The following is a 22,224-nucleotide window of genomic DNA, read 5'->3' as shown; positions in this document are numbered from 1 at the left end:
AGAAGATTGCACAATACTCACCCCTGTTGTATTCCACTGTTAATTGTGAGCCAATCCGAGTGTGTTCCATTAATAACCACCCTTTGTTTCCTATCACTGAGCCAGTTGTTAACCCAGTTACACATATATTCCCCTAGTCCCATTTTCTCATTTTATATACCAACCTTTTGTGTGGCACCGTATCAAATGGCTTTGAAAAGTCCATATAGACAACATCCACTGTGTATGGCTATGTGCCCACGATGCAGAATTGAAGCAGAAATTTTCCACAGCATTTCTGCATGTCCTTGCCAGTAAAAACGCATGCGGATTTTACACACGTTTTTTAAGCATTTTTTAAGTGTTTTTACTTGCGGATTTGCCATGCGTTTTTCAAATGCATTGTGTAGGCAAATCCGCTTGTGGAAACGCACAAATAATGGACATGCTGCGGATTTTTCCACAATGATAATCCGCAGTGGAAATTTCCGCAGCATGTGCACAGCATATGCGGATTATCATTGGGGACCATGGGACAAGTATTACCAAGCGTTTTTAAAAAGTTTCCACGGCGGAAATTCCGCAGCAAAAACGCTAGAAAAATGCATAGTGGGCACGCAGCCTTTCTCTGGTCCAGTCTGGATCTTACCTCTTCATAGAAGCTGATTAGATTAGTTTGACAGGACCGATCCCTCATAAAACCATGTTGATGCTGGGTAATGAGGTTATTCTTATTGAGATACTCCAGGAGAGCATCTCTTAAGAAACCTTCAACGTTTTACGGATAGCAGAGGTTAAATTTAGTGTTCTATAATTTCCAAGTTCAGATTTTGTCCCCTTTTTGAATATTGACACCACATTTGCTATGTGCCAGTCCTGTGGTACAGACCCTGTTATTATGTAATCCTTGAATATTAGAAATAATGGTCTGTATCACGGTACTTAATTCCTGCAATACTCACGGGTATATGCTATCCGGGCCCGGGGATTTCTTTGCTTTGGTGATTGAGGCAGCACTGTACTTCCTACTGGGTTAAGCAGGTGACATTTAGTGCAGTATTTCTATTTCTGATCATGTCGTCTGTCATGGGATTTTCTTGTATAAGTACTGAAGGGAAAAAGTAATTTAGCAGATTGGCCTTTCCCTCATCTGTTCCACCATTTCACCCAGACTATTTTTGAAGGGGCCAACACTATCATTTTTCAGTTTCTTACTGTTTATATACTTGTAGAATATTTTTGGATTACTTTTAATTTCTTTGGCAACGAGTCTCTTTGTCTCAATCTCTGTTGCCTTGATTTGATTGATTTTTGTATAATTATTTAAAGCATCGTTGTTACCCTCTTTCTTTAATTCTCTGAACGTTTTCTTTTTGTCATTTATTGCGCCCCTTACAGCTCTACTTAATCATAGTGGTTTCCTCCTATTTCTAGCTTGTTTATTTCCATAGGGTATACATTCTGCACATGTCCTGTTCAGGATGCTTATAAAAAGTTTCCCATTTGCTTTGTATACTTTTATTTCTCAGGATATTGTCCCAGTTTATGGCATTGAGATCATCTCTCAGCCATTGGAAAGTTTATTTTATGTAGTTTAGTGCCTTTGTATCCCCTCTACTATACGTCTTATTAAAGGATACATGAAACACTTTTCTCCTTGAGGAAAGTGACATGTCAAGCATGCCAAGGTGAGAAGACGAGCATTGCAGCTTGAATGTCACAAATCAACAGTTTGAATGCTGTGTTCTATGTTTTTCTAATTATTGTCCATTTTTCCTACAAAAAGAAAAAAGGAGCAAACCAAAATATAGGAGTTCGCTTTTTTACTATAGCAAATGTAAAAAAAAATGTTGGTAGACTATGAAACAGAAGAATGACCCTTGATTATAATATGCTAAATCTATGTATCCACTGCAGGTCTTACTATGCCACATCACTGAAATATTTCTGCCTTCTCAAGACTGTCTCTTAGATGGTGAAAAATCTGTCTGTTATTATTTCCCATTTACTTTTTATGCCAAGGTGAAATAGAAATTAAACAATTAGTTTATTAAAAAGAAATGGGGAAGTACCGTACACGTCAGGCTTCATTATCTTCGGTATTCAATCAATCAATGCCAGTTTTTAACCGTGGAGGGAATTCATTGTGAATGCCAGTGACGCTTTAGTTTATGCTAAAACAATTGAGATTCTGCTTATTTTTTTATTTGCAAAAGATTTTGTTATTGTATAAGGAAAAAATGTCCACGTTTTGACAGCAGGGGAGCGCAACTTTTTCTCTGTCTTTGAGCTGCATTGTCATAATGTTGTAACTCAAGGGATTGCAATAAAATGGTTAGTGCTCCGCATTCCAACATTTTTTTCTAGTACTCTTTTCAATTTACTGTACATTCCTACATAAATGGATGCATATATACATATATATGTACTGTATACAGTACAGACCAAAAGTTTGGATACACCTTCTCATTTAAAGATTTTTCTGTATTTTCTGTATTTTCATGACTATGAAAATTGTACATTCACACTGAAGGCATCAAAACTATGAATTAACACATGTGGAATTATATACTTAACAAAAAAGTGTGAAACAACTGAAAATATGTCTTATATTCAAGGTTCTTCAAAGTAGCCACCTTTTGCTTTGATGACTGCTTTGTACACTCTTGGCATTCTCTTGATGAGCTTCAAGAGGTAGTCACCGAAAATGGTCTTCCAACAATCTTGAAGGAGTTCCCAGAGATGCTTAGCACTTGTTGGCCCTTTTGCCTTCACTCTGCGGTCCAACTCACCCCAAACCATCTCGATTGGGTTCAGGTCTGGTGACTGTGGAGGCCAGGTCATCACTCTCCTTCTTGGTCAAATAGCCCTTACACAGCCTGGAGGTGTGTTTGGGGTCATTGTCCTGTTGAAAAATAAATGATGGTCCAACTAAACGCAAACCGGATGGAATAGCATGCCGCTGCAAGATGCTGTGGTAGCCACGCTGGTTCAGTATGCCTTCAATTTTGAATAAATCCCCAACAGTGTCACCAGCAAAGCACACCCACACCATCACACCTCCTCCTCCATGTGATGCGCCCACTGAGCCATGGGGTACTCAGTGCCGGGCCAGGAGATGCTGGGGGAGATGTCACAGTGGCAGTGACCCGGTCCGTGACCCAGGGCGGTCAATAAAAGGGGTTATTGATAGGGGATTTATAGTGATTGTATAAAGTTCGTGACGCCACTTGTGGTATGCGGCTAAAGGGAGCCGCCGCTGCAGAGCAGGTCCTCTGGAGATGATGTGAGTGCAGCAGGGATGGTGTGGCTCTCCACAGGTAGAGCTTAGCTCCAGGGCAGTGTAGATGTTGTAGGTTGTGCGGCGCGTTGTAGTGCAGGGGTTGATAGCGCAGCAAGAAACACAGAGACAAGGAAGTGCAATTCCAGGGTCTTTACTCACAGTTGTTGCAGTCCAGATTACAGGGATCCATGTAACTGCCCTCGTCGTCCTGTGTTTACTCAGGGAGGGGTTCGGTCTACCCCCAGGTAACTCCGGAGTACTTAGCAGGACCCCCTTCTGTGTGTCCTCGCTCTCTGGCCTTCTTCCTGCACCTCACACCTAGTATCTCCAATCCGGTACCCGCGGGCCTTGGCGGGCGACGTCTGTTCCGTCCCCTGGGTCCTATATGGCTACCTTCTCGGTGAGACTTGTGGCTACAGGACATAAAGTACTGCAGCCTCCAGTTTCTAGTTGGGCATAAAGTCCTCCGCTAGTTGAGGGACCGGTTCCCTTTAGATGGCCTGACCCCTCCACCGCCTGGCAGATGCGGGCGTACGGGTGGCCTTCTGCACGGCCCGTACCCCCGGAGTCCTTTCCTGATTCCTGGAGTCTTTCTGCTCCTCTCTCTCCTCTCCTTTCAGTCCTGGGACTTTCACCAGGCCCTCCTTCTGAGCAGAGCTCCTGCAGAGCCTCTGCTCCTTCCACTTCTCCTCCTCTGACTGATCTCTCTCACTAAGATGGCTTCCCAATTTATACCTCCTTCTCATGTGCTCCCCTAAGCTGCTTCCTCCACCCACACCCACTACGTGGTTCGCCCTCTCTAGGTTCCCCCCACTCCAGCCAAGGGAAGGGCTCAGCAAGAACCAGAGACATCTTGCCCCCCCTGTTTGCCTGGGGTGGTGTGTTGGATGCAGGTGTTAGGGTCCCAGGCTGTACTCCTTCCTTACCTGAGAGTAAGATGCCACATCTCTGGCTGAGATGCAACACCTATGTGACGACCGAACCCTCAGGGGTGCCACACATGCTTCACTGTGGGAATCAGGCATGTAGAGTCCATCGATTCACCTTTTCTGCGTCGCACAAAGACAGGGTGGTTGGAACCAAAGAGCTCAAATTTGGACTCATCAGACCAAAGCACAGATTTCCGCTGGTCTAATGTCCATTCCTTGTGTTCTTTAGCCCAAACAAGTCTCTTCTGCTTGTTGCCTGTCCTTAGCAGTGGTTTCCTAGCAGCTATTTTACCATGAAGGCCTGCTGCACAAAGTCTCCTCTTAACAGTTGTTGAAGAGATGTCTGCTGCTAGAACTCTGTGTGGCATTGACCTGGTCTCTAATCTGAGCTGCTGTTAACCTGCGATTTCTGAGGCTGGTGACTCAGATAAATTTATCCTCAGAAGCAGAGGTGACTCTTGGTCTTTTTTTCCAGTTTCTTTGTAGCGCTTGATGGTTTTTGCAACTGCACTTGGGGACACTTTCAAAGTTTTCCCAATTTTTCGCACTGACTGACCTTCATTTCTTAAAGTAATGATGTCAACTCGTTTTTATTTACTTAGCTGCTTTTTTCTTGCCATAAAACAAATTCTAACAGTCTATTCAGTAGGACTATCAGCTGTGTATCCACCAGACTTCTGCACAGCACAACTGATGGTCCCAACCCCATTAATAAGGCAAGAAATCCCACTTATTAAACCTGACAGGGCACACCTGTGAAGTGAAAACCATTTCCGGTGACTACCTCTTGAAGCTCATCAAAAGAATGCCAAGAGTGTGCAAAGCAGTCATCAAAGCAAAAGGTGGCTACTTTGAAGAGACTAGAATATAAGACATATTTTCAGTTGTTTCACACTTTTTTGTTAAGTATATAATTCCACATGTGTTAATTCATAGTTCTGATGCCTTCAGTGTGAATGTACAATTTTCATAGTCATGAAAATACAGAAAAATCTTTAAATGAGATGGTGTGTCCAAACTTTTGGTCTGTACTGTACATATATAAACGACTAAGATAGGGGATCCCTTTGATCTCAACTGTTGCTATAGGAGGCTGACAGTTAATCAGCAATTTTCCGGTGGATAATAATAATAATAATAATTTTTATAGCGCCATCATATTTCACAGTACTTTACAATTTTAGGGCGCACTTGTACAGTCAATAAAGACGTTACAGAATAAGCATAACTCAGATATCATAAGGAGTGAGGGCCCTGCTCGCAAGCTTACAGTCTATGATTGTGGATGCAGCTTATGGGGTTCCCATGACTAATAATGGTTTAGGACGCTATTTCCACTTTGCCTACCCCACCAGTCACGAGTAGAGAATTCTCCTTTCCCCCCCCAATGCTTATAGCTGACTATTTGAAGATGGCACCACTTCTGTTCCTGCTGCTATTTTGTGCAGACAGAGTTGCTGCTGCCAGATCTACAGAGGCAGTAACCCCCGGAGAAGGGCCTGGTGTAGGAGGCTGAAGCTGCCATTACCTTGTCTCTCCAGTACTTCTACCTACAGGCTGTGGGGTAAAACGATCTTGCATATAGAATACAGAGATAAACAGATACTGAACTTGAGTTAGATTTGAGGGGAGAAGACCAAGTAGGAGGGTGAGAACCTGGAGACAGGGCACTAAGCCTTCTGCTAAATGGGCCACGGCTTTGGATCCTGACAACTGGGCACATAGTAGATACACAATGCTCATGTGGTCGGGTTGTGTTCACACAACCATTGAACAGACTTAGGCTGCTACAGATCCACTAAGAAAGTTCAAGGAAGAAATCGGAAATAATTGGGTTAACTTGAGTTGCCGTTGAAAGATGATGAGTAGACAGAAATCTTAGTAATGCAGTTTATTTGTCAACGCGTTTCAAAGTGTTAAAACTTCATCATGTTTGTCCTGATGAAGAAATTGTAACACTTCAAAACTCGTTAACAAATAAACTGCATTACTAAGATTTCTGACTTCTCATCATCCTTCGACGGCAGCGCAGGTTAACCCATTTATTTCAGTTTTCTTCCTAGGCACCAGGTATAGTTATAGATAGGGGGAATAAGTGCAACCAAGAATTAACACAATGTATAAGATTCTTCATTTCTTACCCTGGTAACAGTAGTTCATGGAACGCAGATCCATTGTACATCTTCCACTCTGGCTTCAAATGCAACAATTTGTTATGTTCTGAAAGTGGCGAGGTGATGATAGGTGTGACCACAGTCATAGAAGGCCCTCTAAAGGGAATTGAAAAGTAGTCTATTTACATGTACAGCAATAACTAGCTGATTATTAAGAAATAGATGGGTGAGTTTTCAAGATCTCTGCTTCCTGTCAATTAGTAAAAATATTCATTGTATCCTTTCCACTTGATAAAAATCTGTGCTGAACATGCGATGATCACACCAGGTGCAGAGCTGCATCTTGTTCTGATCCTAGCACACGGCATAGATGGATGTTAATCCTCCTAGTGCAAAGTAAAAGCTCCACCTTGAAAACCATTAAGACTTGATATAGAAAGTATATTGGACAATTATAAGGCTTTTCATGCTACAAAAAAAAATAACATTTAACTGCTGGGGTCATGATACCCCTTTAAGAAATATCTAGGAAGAATCTTTTTAGTGTATTCCAAAAACCTGTAACTTGGCCTTGTTAGAATAACAATTTATGATATGTATAGAAAATTATTATGTAACATCTTAATGATAGTATTAATACCTAGTTTCATAGTACTGTACAATGTACAGCAATGGGAATGCATGGCCTGACCATTCTCTCATCAGTGATACCATTATATAATACAAATAGTGGCAGAGAGTCTATAATGAATCCTAGGAAGGCCACAGACGAATTTCAAGCAAATCTGTCACCAGATTGTTGCTATCCCATACGAGATCAGGATTATGTAGGGACAGAGACTCTGATTCCAGCAATGTGTCACTTACTGGGTTGCTTGATGTAGTTTTTATAAAATCACAGTTTTAGCTGCTGCAGATCTAGCAGTGCTATGAATGCTGAGCTCTAATAACACCACTGATTGGCAGTTTTCTCGCTGTCATAGTGTACACAAAAAACTGGCAATTAGAGGTGGGGGCAGGGTTACACAGAGCAGTTGACTAGGTGGCACAAGACACCTAGTCCTGTAGTTGGTAATACCCTGCTGATAAAACACTGATTTTATTGAATCAGCAAAACACAGCCTAGTAAATAACATATCACTGTAATCAGGCTCTCAGCCCCTACATTAAGCTGCTCTCTGATTACATAGCAAAAAAACTGCTATGGATTCCATTTAACCCATTCCTCATGGACAATGGTGTCAGTCTTGTTATATAGAGCTCAGGTTTACTAGTGCTCTAGAGAAAATCTCCTGATAAAACAGTGATTTTATTATAACTACATACAGCAAGAAGTCAAGTAAGTGGCACATCGCTGGAATCAGAGTCTGTCTCTGCATTATGCTGCTCTTATATTAAGTGGCAAAAACCTGGTGACAGATTCCCTTTAATGTTTCACTGGTGTCTGTAAACTTCTACTACAACATTGAGAACCATTATCAGCTGAATAGATGTGACACACAGCTTTCTCCTTTATGGAAGACTAACAAACCTAATGTGAGTTTCTCTGCAGAGTGTTCCATTTGTGCAGTATCTCAATAACATAATGGATCTTCACATGTAATTCCTTGTTAGTTAAGGATATCACAACTTGGATGACACCACAGTACCTTGAAGCAGAAATATCTTGGCACTAATTCCGGATATGGCTGGCATATGAGGATGTTTTAAGTGCAACTGGCAGTGCTGCCTGCCTCCCAGCGCCCAGATTTCACATTGGATTCTGTAGTTATATATAATCCCTGCCAGGCTTATTAACGATTATCACACTCGGCTTTTGCCAGTATCTGCATGGTGGATGCTCAATACTGTTTGACAAGAAAGAATGATTAGTTGCCAGATGCCATGTCTACTGTGCAGAAGACTCCCACTTGAATCTTGTGTCTCTAGGTTTGAATGAAAAATGGTAGCAATGGTGGAAAAAAGAAGGTGATCAGATAATCCCTTTATCACCTATCTTCATGGAAGATTATGTCATGGTATCACCTACCCAAGCACAATATCATTGGGTTTTACCTAATGCAATGTTTCTTCAATGCCATTTATTGGAATGGGAGTTTCGAGTAAATCCATTCCATTTTCGAATGCCTATGCATAGTGGAGGGCCTGTCTGGACATTTAATTCTTTTGTTACTTTTGCCTCTGTAATTTACCTAATAACTGTAAAATACTTACATTCCTAATAAAAAGGCTCTGGTCGCTCTAAATCACATCAGTAAATTGTGATGGGTCAAGTTCACCTGTGACTTTTTACTTCCATAATCACTAAATAGAACCCTGGAATGTTAGAGTTGGAGGGGACCTCAAGGGTCATCATGTCCAACCCCCTGCTCAATGCAGGAGTCACTAAACCATCTCAGACAGATGTCTGTCCAGCCTCTGTGTGAAGACTTCCATTGATAGAGAAGAGAACTCACCACGTCTCGTGGCCGCCTGGTCCACTCATTGATCACCTTCACTGTCAAAAAGTTTTTTCTAATATCTAATCAGTATCTTCTCCCGTTCAGTTTCATTCCGTTATTTCTAGTCTTTCTTTGTGCATATGAGAATAAAGCTGATCCCTCTACAGTGTGACAGCCCTTGAGATATTTGTAGACAGCTATTCAGTCTCCTCTCAGTCTTCTCTTTTGCACGTTAAACATTCCCAAATACGCTAACCATTGCTCATAGGACATTGTTCGCAAATAAAATTGGAGGCACTTGGTATTGCATCAGACCTCTTCTCCTCTGGCTGTCATTTGGAAAATCGATATTTTGCCATGTCAAGGTAAGGGCCTGGCTAATTTATGGACTGATCAGAACCAGACAACCCGAAATAATGTTATTTTCAGCTAGATCTAAATAAAACTCTAAAGCCTTATTTTACCCTCCCTGTGAGGACAAAATGTGTATGTGGCTCTTGTAAGAAGACATTCTATTAAAGACCTGTGTTGAGGGCGTTAGATATTTTGTGCTGGGGCCCACAAGATTTAAAGGAAATCAGTCAGCAGGTTTTTACTATTTAATCTGAAAGCAGCATAATGTAAGGGTAGGGACCCTGATTCCAGTAATGTGTCACTTACTGGGCAGGTTGGTGTTGTTTCAATAAAATCAGTGTTTTATCAGCAGGAGATTTTCACTAGAGGACTAGTTGTCTCGTGCCATGTAGTCCTCCTGCTCTGTGTACACAGAAAGTCACTAATCAGTGGTTTAGGCGGTTGTTATACAGAGCTCAGCATTCAGAGAACTGCAGCAGATAAAACAGTGATTTTATAAAAATTGCAGCAAGCTATTAAAGTAAACGATACATCACTGAAATTGGAGTTTCTGCCCCTACATCATGCTGCTCTCAGATAACATAGAACAATCTGCTATAAGATTCCCTTTAAGTTAAGCCCATGCTCTGCTCCATCACATTCACCCATGTCCAATGTGTATGGCTACCAAATTAGATTTTGATATGAATATTCTGAAGGGGGATATTTTATATCATGGCTGCAGTTGTTTTTAACTCTTATAATAAATGTTACACAAGTCAATGAAGTAGATGAATTTTAATGATCAAAAATCATTAACTTCCTCCATGACCCATAGTAGTTATTACTACAAACTACTGACCTTACCCTAAACCCATCTGCCTGCAGACCCATTGAGATAATTCTTCTTCCCATTCATCAGCACAAACTTGATAGTCGGATGCTGCTCTGTGTATTACCAGGGATGTCAATGAGCTCACATTTGTTGAGGCAGAAACTGAAATGTTAATTAAAAATGTAAAAGTCAAACATTGAAAAATGAAAAATCTTTAGTGCTTAAAGTGCTTTAGTTATTTCACACAACACCTAAGAAAAATGAAAAATCTTGCTGCCCTCATCCCCAAAACAAGTTAAAACTGATAGTTAAAACCAGTTTACTATGTCCAGGAGCTATACCGATTCTCATTCTCTGTAACTTGCCATCCACTCCTTTTTGGTGAGCAGTTGATTTTCATCAGCATTCTGCCAGCACTAAAGGTGCTGGAACTCCCAAGTCAATAGCTTGCCTGCCCTGAACTGAGTCTGACAGACAGGAAAGCAGGAGCAGAGAGACGAAGAGCCGCCGCCCACTTCCTGTAATCTGTCTCTGTTACTACAGAAATATTACTCATAGTAAATAATACAGTCACGGTATTAATATTGGTAACATCTTAAAAAAGAATTTAAATAAGTTTAAATAGAGTGAAAATACTTTAGTAGAAAACTATCCAATCTAAATCCTACTTACCACAATCCCATTCATCGGATCTGTCTGCGCAACCTGATTGCCCATCACACCACATATCCCTTGAGACGCACTCATGATTAGCACATTCAAGTTCATCTTGTGTGCAGGATGCTGCAAGAGTAACAGAAAATGAGGAATGACATACATAAAAGTGGTGTAAATGGTGACAAGTTTAGGATGCGCATAAATCTATCCAAAACTTACAACAATTCTTCTCCTCCAGCTCATCAGGGCAATCTGGAAAACCATCACAGATCATGGAATGTTTGATGCACATTTTGTTCCTGGGACATTCCCAAAGTCCTCTCTCTGTGCAGTCTTCAGAAAACAAAGATGTAAAACTGTAAGAAAACTATCAGTATCACTTCAGTAAATATTTTGTAATATATATCTCAGAGCTATTCTGTATCATTGGCATTTGATAGGGGCCAACATCAAACATGTCTGCACCCCCATCTTAAATTGCAAGTTTCCCTCTTGGTGATCATTGCTTGAACTTCTATGGAATGTGTTAAGAGATTTAAAAGCATTTCTAACACAGTTGCCAACCAATGGTGAATTAATGGAGAATGCATTCAAATAATTTATTTTTGGCCAGAGTCGATGGAAAAAAAAGAGGTGGCCGTGATTTTTATTTTTAAGATGGACCCAACAGTGGGATGGATATAGACTATTCAATACAGAGAAGGACATACATCATATTTTTTACTACTCTACTTTCATCAGTTTGAGCGTGTTGAACTGTCCACATCATAGAATAGTAGCTACAGAGATGAATGAAATCTAATTGTATTTTATCATTTCTTCTCTCCGTTGTGGAGATAATAGCTAGCAAAGTTTATATTCTAATATATGCTAAGACCAAAGGGGCATTTCCAAAGATTTATTTATTTATTTATTTATTTTTCGGAGGGTGGGGCGGTGTAATTTTTCCTATGTATTAAGTTGACCACTCATAAGCTAGAGGTGGCATGCAAGGTAAAAAAAGAACACACTCTCAGAGAGGCATAGAATAGGCTTTCTCTTGTGAGACATGTGATAACGCACGGTCCTTCTCACCGCTGTAATTTGACTGCAGGCATGTACTGTGATTATAAGCAGGAGAGGGGAGTAGAGCAGACCTGTGTGTCATTACAAACACCTCTGCAGCTCTGCATCCACAGCGCTGTCAGTGTAGGGGGAGGGGTAGTACAGTAGAGTGAAGCTGTATGTCATTACAAGCATCTCTTGCAGGTTTCATCTCAGAGCACTGTCAGTGTGAGGGGAGGTAAGCAGAGCAGGGCTGTGTGCCATTACAAACATGTCTTGCAGCGTTCATCTCACAGGGCTGTCAATGCTGTTCTTTTACAACTCCACCCAGCACTTGTTGCTTTGAGATGAAAGCTACAAGAGGTAATGATACTTAGCTCTGCTTTTCTCTACACAGTAGATACCAACAGTTATATCATGAGGGAGAACAGGGCTGTATGTCATTACATGTCTCACAGGAGAAAGCTGGGTTTGACATTTTCTAGGTGTATGTTAGGGATAGGTCCTTTTTAACACTATGTTTACAATTGTATATTGTTTTTTGGCTCAGTGCTACATTTATAGAAACCTCAGTCTGGGACTATATATTATAGATGCTATTAATAACATCTATAAAGTATAGCCCCAAACTGAGGTTTCTATAAATTTAGCACTTTGCCAAGAAAACTATACTTTTCCATAACATCTCAGAATAAGCTGCAATGTGTATGTACATGAGGAATAACACTATTTCTGGCCATTATGAGTTGCATTTTTCATATGTTTCACCACTTTTGGCTTCTCTCTGAGTTAGTGGGTGGAGACTATGATGTCTTCCATATTCCCCACTGCCAGCTCTTTCTCTAACTCTCACTTCTCCCTGAGCTAATGGGTAGAGACTAGCTGATGTGATGTCTTCCATATTCCCCACTGTCAGCTCTTTCTGTAACTCTCACTTCTCTCTGAGCTAGTGGGTGGAGACTACCTGATATGATGTCTTCCATACACTATTTCTGTAAAAAATAATAATATGTATTGCATGAACAATGGAAAGTAATTGTCTCACTGGCTTTCTCTGTCAGTCTTAGTAAGATTTAAGAAAGACTTGGCACTCGCTTCTTCAAACAGACTGAATTATTTTATTGTTCATAGAAATTCCAGATTTAATTAAGACGTTTCGGTCAGTAAGACCTTCATCAGTCATCTGGGAGTTGATTACACTGCAGCAGGCAGCGCTAAAAAGGAGTCTGCGGTATCTACCACTCAGACAATTGGTGGTGGATTCCGCAGACACCTTTTTAACGCTGCCTGCTGCAGTGTAATCAACTCCCAGATGACTGATGAAGGTCTTACTGACCGAAACGTCTTTATTAAATCTGGAATTTCTATGAACAATAAAATAATTCAGTCTGTTTGAAGAAGCGAGTGCCAAGTCTTCCTTACACTGTTTAAAGGATCGGGATCCTACTTGTGCACCGAAGTATACCCGGAAGTGCAGTGTTTGTTATCATAATTACTAGTAAGATTTAAGACACAGAATCAAAATTTAGAACATTTAATGAATCTGAACTCAGCTTATTCCCCTCTATCTACAGGTTGTCCAACAGTAAAATATTTTTTTTTTAGCCATGGGTTGATTACAAGTGATAAAGAAAAGAATACTCACCTTATAGCCCCTCCAACAGGCCGCTCTGGTGGTCTCCAGCAGCTCCAGATGTGGTGTCTGCCTCATTTAGAAGTTCCAGTTGGGTAACTAGAAGAACACGTCACACCAATCAGATGACGCATTCGTCTAGTCACCACGCTGGGACTTAAAATAAAAAAAAATAATAATTTACAGTTAGATAACCTCTTTAAATAATAATCAGATGGTGCGTTTTTTCCCATGAAAACACTGCAACTGACAGAAATAGGAAGAGGTCATTTTGTCACCAGAAGTTCTAGTGGAGCCTCAGAAAATGGCAGCAAATTTAATAACAGTTTTTGTGCTTTGCTACATTATCCAGGCAGAACTGTCTTTTTATATTACCGGCTTGCAACTTCCAAATATTACATTAAATGCAATAGAGTTTGACAGAAAACTATCGAGACCCTTTTATGGTAACAGAGGCGAGGCCGGTATCTCCACAGCTTATATGGGATAGAAGCGATTCCAATGTCTTGCATACATGGAATTAGAATGAGACCTTGAGCTGTGAGCAGCAAACATTTCTGCAGAACATATTGCCACGGTCAAAGTAATGTCACAGTGACACTGGAAAATTTCCAGCCTCTGTCCTCTTCCATATTTATAGAAATTGATAAAAATTGATTGAAAGGGGAAGCAGGAACAAGGCTTTCACAATAAATTTGATTATCTTCCAGAGAGCAAGCTATATACTAAGTTCTGCAAATAATAACAGCATTCTATCTTCCTGTTATCTATGCTGGAAAAGCACTATAGTTAGACACGTATGTTTTAAGAAAATATATATTGTATTTAAAAAAAATACATATTTATACAGTATATCTATATGTGCACATATTATATACATGGAAATTAGCAAATCTGTCAACAGGTTTATGTTTCCCAATCAGTATAAAATGAGACCGAGACCCTCATTCCTGCGATGTATCACTTATTAGGCTTCTTTTTTTTTTTTTATAAAATCACTGTCTTACCTGCTGCAGATCTGCTAGTCCTCTCAATGATGAGCTCTGTCTATCCCAACCTACAACAATGATTGACAGCTTTCTTCTTACACTGAAATCTATCAATTAATAGTGAGGCAGGAAAATCTGCAGCTCACAAATATGGAGGACTACATAGCAGGAGCTCATTATTGAGAAGACTAGAAGACCAGCAGCTGATAAAATGGTGATTTTCTCAAAACTACAGCAAGAAGCCATCAAATGGGCAGCATGGTGACCCAGTGGTTAGCAATGCATTCTAGTTTAACAATACTGATGTCCTGGGTTTAAATCCTACCAAAGACAACATCTGCAAGGAGTTTGTATGTTCTCCCCGGGTTTGCGTGGGTTTCCTCCGGGTCCCCCAGTTTCCTCCCACACTCCAAACACATATTGATAGAGAATGTAGAGTGTGAGCCCCAATGGGGACAGTGATGATGATGTCTAAAGCTCTGTTGAAATTAATGGCGCTATATAAGTGAATAAAATCAATAATAAAATAAATGACCCAGCGTTACAATCAGGGTTTCTGTTACAAATTTATGCTTTCAGATGGGGCAGCAAAAATCTGGTAAAGGTTCTCTTTAAGGCATTGAAAATCAATGTACTGCAACATTTCAGAAGTATCACTATAATAATGGGGAGATGTAGAGCTCCTTGACACTGAATGATTTAATTATTTTTGCCCTCACTTTTATATTAAAGGGAACTTGACAGGTTCAACATGATGCGTTATCTGCAGTAAGCATTCTATAGAGCAGGAGAGCATTTCGAGGATTGTAGATTCTCGTCTCCGTCGTTCTCTACAATACTTGATTTACTGGAAAGGCTATGGTCCAGAGGAAAAGATGTGGGTTTCAGCGTCAGAGGTGAACGCTCCCAGATTGGTTTGCTCATTTCACACCTCTTTTCCTGAAAAAACTCGTCCTGAGTGTTCAGTGGTCACTCATACAGGGGGGGTACAGTCACGGGTGTGTCAGAGATGACAGACAATCGCCGCGGAAGTGGGTTGCAGGAGATCTCTAGGTTTGGCATTACAGACATCTTCTTAGAGGCTGGCTGCCTCTAGGCCCAAGCGACTACCTCCCTCTGGCTAATTAGCTGCCTGGCCTGGGTGTATAAATACCTGGTGTGTCTGAAAAGGAGGTGCCGGCGATATTCATTACTACTTGTGAAGCTTTAGCAAGAGCAGTACTTTGTCCTCTCTGGAGATTGAGGCCATATGCGCATTTGTCTGGAGTCGTCTAAAGCTAAGCATTTCCCCCCTGTTTGTCTACCCTTGTTGTCTATAGGGTTTAGTTGAGATCAACTAGTGCTTATCTCCTCCCTTCCCTAGCCTAGCCATATGCCAGGGAATGTCAGGGCGAGGCATGGGTGTGGTGATTGGTGAAGAGCCAATATAGGGACGGTATTTGAGACAGGGTGACACTAGACCAGACTAGGAGGTCTCCACTTTCCCCCTTTCCTAGTGTCTGGGCTCCCTTTCCCTCTGTGTTGTATTAAGTCTGTCCCACACCTTGCGTCAGAGTAACGTTTCTCCTTGCGGAGATTGACATGTTAAGCATGTCAAGGTGAGGAGACTTTTAAGCCGCAATGCTCCCCTGGGAAATATGCAAATTGTCTCTTCAGAGAGGAAGAGAACTAGAACTCTAGTGCCACCTATAGAAAGTAGCAATCCTAAAAGTCAATATTGACCCTTTAACGAGCTTTGTCACATGACTTAGGATTAGTGTTGAGCCACCCCCGTAGTGTTCGGGTTCGGTTCAGTTCGTCGAACACCGGGATGTTCGTGGAACTGTTCGTCGAACACCTTAGAACAATGTCGAAAACCGTCGAACACCGTTAAAACCAATGGTAGGCAAACAAAAACACATAGAGAACACCTTCAAAGGTGTCCAAAACTGCTCAGAAGACACTCTCTTTAAAAAAGCCGGCCAGCAATTCAGCATCGGTACCCGACAATTTAGAACAGAAAGAATAGAGCATCACACATAGATTAGATATATAGAAACATGTCAGTCACATATATAATAAGTATAGTGACAGTGTTGGTTACTGTACTTGTCATTTAGTGTTAAAGGATTTATTTAAAAAAATGACAGCGTGGGAGAATTCTCCTGCGCATGCTGTGAGCTTGAGAGAATCCTCCTGCGCTCACTGCAAGCACAGGAGAATTCTCCCACGCTGTCAGTGACGTGCATGAGGTGAGCTGAGTTAATTGGACATGAACTCGGCTCATCTGGATGCCGTCACAGTGAGACACTGAGGAGCGTAAGCTTGCCTGCGCTTCTCAGTGTCTGCGGCATGGCAAGCTGGATGGCAGCTTTCTGCTGCGATCCAGCCTGTCATGTCAATGTAGCAAAGGTGAAGCTGTCCTGGGAACCATGGAAAGGTAAGGATGAGGTTGGTTTATTATTTTACTTTTATTGCAGAAGACATTGGCTTCAGCTGGAATGGGCGTGACGGTAAGTATGGTTTAATTTAGAACATTAAAGAATTGTGTGTTTATTTCAATTAAAGGACTTTATTCTGGGTGTTGTGTTTTTTTAAATGCTTTACTAGAAATTTATGGTGGTCATTTCTAATAATGGTGTGACCCCATGAATTTCGGGCTTTGGGCCAGCTGATAATACCAAGCTCGCCCTAACCCCTTTATTACTTAGTGAGCCACCGCACCAGGGTCCTGGATGAGTTGGGTACAGCGCCAGAAGATGGCGTTTCTATGAACGTGCCATTTTCTGGGGTGGCTGCGGACTGCAATTTGCAGCGGGGGGGGGCCCAGAAAGCTTGGGCCTCACTGAGCTGTGGATTCCAGCCCCCAGCTGCCTAGTTGTACCTGTCTGGACACAAAAATAGGGTGAAGCCCCAAGTATTTTTTTTTAAATTATTTCATGAAATTCATGAAATAATAAAAAAAAGGGCTTCCCTATATTGTTGTGTCCGGCCAGGTACAAATAGGCAGCTGGTGGTTGGGGCCAGTCCTTTCCTGGATGCTGTACCTGGCTGGCATAAAAAAATATGGCGAAGCCCACGTCAAAATTTTTGGGAAAAATTAATTAAAAAATAATAATAAAAAATAATAATTTAGGGACTGCATCTTTATTACCCCGTCAAGTGGAGGGGTTAATAAAGATGCAGTCCCTAAATGTGTTTTTTTTTTTAAATTTTAATGAATTTTTCACCAAAAATTTGACGTTGCCTTCGCCATATTTTTGTGTCCAGCCAGGTACAGCAGGCAGGAAGGGGCTGCCTCCAACCCCCAGATGCCTATTTGTACCTGGCTGGAAACAAAAATACAGGGAAGCCCTTTTTTTCATTATTTCATGAATTTCATGAAATACTTAAAAAAAAATTGACATGGGGCTTCGCCCTATTTTTGTGTCCAGCCAGGTACAACTAAGCATCTGGGGACTGGAATCCGCAGCGCAGGGAGGCCCAAGCTTTCAGCCCCCCCCCCGATGCAAATTGCAGTCCGCAGCCACCCCAGAAAATGGCGCGTTCATAGAAGCGCCATCTTCTGGTGCTGTACCCTACTCATCCAGGGCCCTGGTGCGGTGGCTCACTGAGTAATAAAGGGGTTAGGGCCAGCTTGGTATTATCAGCTGGCCCTAAGCCCGAAAATTCATGGGGTCACGCCAATATTAGACATGACCGCCATGAATTTCTAGTAAAGTATTTAAAAAAAAACACAACACCCAGAATAAAGTCCTTTAATTGAAATAAACACACAATTCTTTAATGTTCTAAATTAAACCATACTTACCGTCACGCCCATTCCAACTGAAGCCAATGATCTCCTGCAATAAAAGTAAAATAATAAACCAACCTCATCCTTACCTTTCCATGGTTCCCAGGACAGCTTCACCTCTGCTACATTGACATAACAGGCTGGATCGCAGCAGAAAGGATGAGGTTGGTTTATTATTTTACTTTTATTGCAGGAGATCGTTGGCTTCAGCTGGAATGGGTGACGGTAAGTATGGTTTAATTTAGAACATTAAAGAATTGTGTGTTTATTTCAATTAAAGGACTTTATTCTGGGTGTTTGTGTTTTTTTTAACTTTGACTATGGGGTTAGTAATGGGGGTGTCTTATAGACGCCTCTGCATTACTAACCTGGGCTTGATGTCAGCAGGCATTATAAGCTGACATCAACCCCAGCCCTATTATCCCACTGCCACCGCTACAGGGCAGTGGGAAGAGCGAGGTTAAGTGCCAGAATTGGCGCATCCTATGGATGCGCCATTTCTGGGGCGGCTGACGGCTGGTGTTTCTAGCCTGGGAGGAGGCCAATATTCATGGCACCCTTCCTGGGCTATTAATATCAGCCCCCAGCTGTCTGCCTAGCCTTTGCTAGCTACTAAAATAGGGGGGACCCCACGTCATTTTTTTGGGGGTCCCCCATTTTAATAGCTAGTAAAGGCTAGGTATTCAGCTGGGGGCTGATATTAGTAGCCTGGGAAGCTCCGTGGGTATTACCCCCTTCCCAGGCTTCAAACATCTGCCCCAGCCGTCAGCTTAGCCTCCGCTAGAGACTAAAATTACGGGGAACCCCACGCCAATTTTTTTTTTAATAAATCCTTTATTTTAACACTAAATGACAAGTACAGTGTCTGACATGTTTCTATCTATCTAATCTATGTGTGATGCTCTATTCTTTCTGTTCTAAATTGTCGGGTACCGATGCTGAATTGCCGGCCGGCTTTTTTAAAGAGACGGTGCATGAAAACACTATTATTTTTTTTTAATAAATCCTTTAACACTAAATGACAAGTACAGTAACCAACACTGTCACTGTACTTCTTATATATGTGACTGACATGTTTCTATCTATCTAATCTATGTGTGAAGCTCTATTCTTTCTGTTCTAAATTGTCGGGTACCGGTGTATGCCGCTGCTGAATTGCCGGCTTTTCATGTCTCACTGTGAGCACTGTTCCCATCGATTTGGGCAACCACTGTAATGCCACAACCACCATGGCTGTGGCATTAGAGTGAGTGGCAGACAATCCCTGCATGATGTGAAAAAATCCAGTTACACTTTTGGTGCACGAACAGTTATCGAACATAACCTCGAACAGCCGAATTTTTTGCAAATCGTTCGCGTTCGTCGAACGACTCGAACACCGCCCAAAACAGCTCGAATTTGAGATTGGCGAACAGTTCTAGTCGAACACCGCTCATCTCTACTTAGGATAATAGCCAAAACCAAAATCTCAAATTGAAAACACTGTGTTTTGGGGTACTGCCCCTCATTAGTGCAAAGTGTGAGATATGGTTTGGCTGGGTGAGTCTGACCGGTATCCAAGGTGTAATGTTTCTAGGAGGAGACTTTTAAGCCGCAATGCTCCTCTGGAAAATATGCAAATTGTCTCTCTCTTCAGAGAGGAAGAGAACTAGAACTCTAGTGCCACTTATAGGAAGTAGCAATTCTAAAAGTCAATATTGATCCTTAAAAAGGTTATTTTCTAAGGGTTTCTCTTATGTTAATGTGGGCCTTTATCAATCAAGCATCATGTTTCCACAAGATTAATGTATGACTCAGTCTCACAACCTACCGTAATCATACAATCTAACATGCTTTTATTAACCTGAAATTAAAGGGGGTTTCCACTTTTTATTAAAATATATTAACGGGCTGTCTGATAAAAGAAGAAAAAAAGCCATCATACTTACATCTGGAATCCACCCTCGTTTCTGCTGCTCGGATGATCTCCACTGCATCGGAAGTGATGACATTATGACCACCAGTGACTTGAATGCTAAGTTCAATGATTGGCTGCAGGGTCAGGTGACTGGTGGTTGGGATGTCGTTACTTCTTTTCTTGTGTCAGCAAACAAACTGGTAGCACTTGAGCTGAGGATGGATTCCAGAGATAAATATGGGTTCTTTTATAGGGATAGCTTCCCATTGTAGCTGAAAAATAAGTAGAGAACGCCTTTAATATTCATGTAAAAAAAATTTGAAGGATCATGTTGGACTGTCTCAGAAAAAAACTGTCACCGAATCGTTTCTGATGCTAATTCAACTGTGGGCATAAGTAACCTACCACAATTTACTTCATCACTGTCATCTTCACAGTCTGCTTCTCCATCACATCTTCTGGAAGACAGGATACATCGACCAGAGAGGCACTTAAAGTGGCTAGGTGAGCATTCTGTACCGAAAGCAGAAGATTCGTTTCAGATAATTTTCATTTCAGACTTGTTGGTCATTCATATTACCATGAATGGTAGACAAACAATTAAAAATTAGCTAATTAAATAACAAAGTGTGTTTATAATACATGAAAACAGTATAAAATAACATTTTTAGTCTCTATTCACACCTGCATTTTTGAGCTCCATTTCTTTGTTCAATTTTAAAAATAGAGAAGTGGAATTATTGTGGAGTATGGATCCGTTACAAAACGGATGTAAATGGAGGCAGCAGCGTCCCATTGACTGGTTTCCATTAGATATTCATCTGGTTTCCATTAGATATCTTTTTTTTTTGACAGAACAAAAATTGCAGAACCCTCCTGCTACATTTGACATACCTAGAAGGTCAAACATATGTCTCCAGTGGGCTTTGGCTGAGCATAGATTTGTACTATAATTTATGTTAATTTCAAACACACCTGAACGCTCGGCTGTAGCAGCTGCATAAGTGCAAAGGATGGGGCATGTTGAAATCCATCATGAACAAATACATTTTTCCTCTAAACTCTTCTGCCAAAGAAGAATATAGACCACCTTCTACTTATTGGATGTTTGGCAGATGCCACCAAGATAGAAAGCCATTAATTCCATAGCGCTTTACAGACATTATCGGTACTGTCCCCATTGGGGCTCACAATCCAAAATTCCCTATCAGTATGTCTTTAGAGTGTGGGAGGAAACTGGAAAACCCGGAGGAAACCCACGCAAACACGGGGAGAACATACAAACTCCTTGCAAATCTTGTCCTTAGTGGGATTTGCACCCAGGACCCCAATGCTGCAAAGCAACAGTGCTAACCACTGAGCCACCATGTGGTCCTATCTACTATTTATACACAACTTTTATCCTCTGACCATTTCAGAATACAGAATTAAAAATTTCTATCCAGTATCTGAAAAATGTAATGTTACTAGTAGAGATGCAAGAATCAATTTGCAAGACTCCAGGCCAATGGGCATGTCGGTAATCTGTGACTGTTGGACCAGGTGACCTTCAAATCTCCCGACTCCTCTTTTGATTAGCAGGGCTGGCACGACATTATGTGTGTCAGCCGCAATGACTATATCACTCCAGCCTGGCTAATCAAAAGAGGAGCAGGAATGCCAGGAGTAAGGAGATCTGCTTGCCTCCTGGTTCAGTGGTCACAGAGTACTGACCTGGCCGACTGACCGAAGTCCTGCGAATCAATTATTCAATCTCTAGTTACTAGCTCATTAATAAATTCACTGAGAATAGCCAAAGCTTTCATACATATTATATGAAAGTCACTCAAACACATAATGTCAGGGGAGGGAAGGATCTGGTTCATTGAATTTCAAAGGCTGATGCTTTATTCTCCAGACAAAAGCCAATGCCAGAGGAGTTTGGCAGCGGCTCTTTTACAGAGAACACCGGAACACTATGTAGAACATAAAGCAAAATCTACAATGGAATGGTTCAAAAAATAAATGTATCCAGGTGTTAGAATGGCCAAGTCAAAGTCCAGACCTGAATCCAATCGAGAATCTGTGGAAAGAGCTGAAAACTGCTGTTCACAAACGCCTTAATCCAACCTCAATGAGCTCGAGCTGTTTTGCAAGGAAGAATGGGCAAGAATTTCAGCCTCTCGATGTGCTAAACTGATAGAGACATACCCCAAGCGACTTGCAGCTGTAATCGTAGCAAAAGGTCCCACTACAAAGTATTAACTCAAGGGGGGTCGAATAATATTGCACGCCCCACTTTTCAGCTTTTAATTTTTTTAAAAATATCCAATAAA

At 41.3% G+C, this 22,224-nt stretch overlaps 1 protein-coding gene across 2 annotated transcripts in view; it reads right to left on the bottom strand.

Annotated features, from left to right (window-relative positions):
- CORIN (corin, serine peptidase) overlaps window positions 1–22,224 on the bottom strand; it is a 506,461-nt gene that overhangs the window by 87,133 nt on the left and 397,104 nt on the right. The window contains exons 13-17 of one of the 2 annotated variants that reach the window (XM_073645535.1): window positions 20,315–20,422; window positions 10,791–10,904; window positions 10,587–10,697; window positions 9,947–10,076; window positions 6,333–6,461 (exon numbers count right to left, since the gene is read on the bottom strand). In XM_073645535.1, coding sequence (XP_073501636.1) covers window positions 6,333–6,461; window positions 9,947–10,076; window positions 10,587–10,697; window positions 10,791–10,904; window positions 20,315–20,422 — 592 coding nt within the window. The remainder of the gene's footprint in view (window positions 1–6,332; window positions 6,462–9,946; window positions 10,077–10,586; window positions 10,698–10,790; window positions 10,905–20,314; window positions 20,423–22,224) is intronic. The other variant, XM_073645536.1, reaches the window with a different exon arrangement.

Source organism: Phyllobates terribilis, unplaced genomic scaffold, assembly GCF_046119375.1.
Source record: "Phyllobates terribilis strain yellow unplaced genomic scaffold, ASM4611937v1 Scaffold_1__5_contigs__length_1240528914, whole genome shotgun sequence".
In the NCBI taxonomy this organism is placed as follows: domain Eukaryota; kingdom Metazoa; phylum Chordata; class Amphibia; order Anura; family Dendrobatidae; genus Phyllobates; species Phyllobates terribilis.
This window is presented reverse-complemented; position numbering and strand designations above follow the sequence as displayed.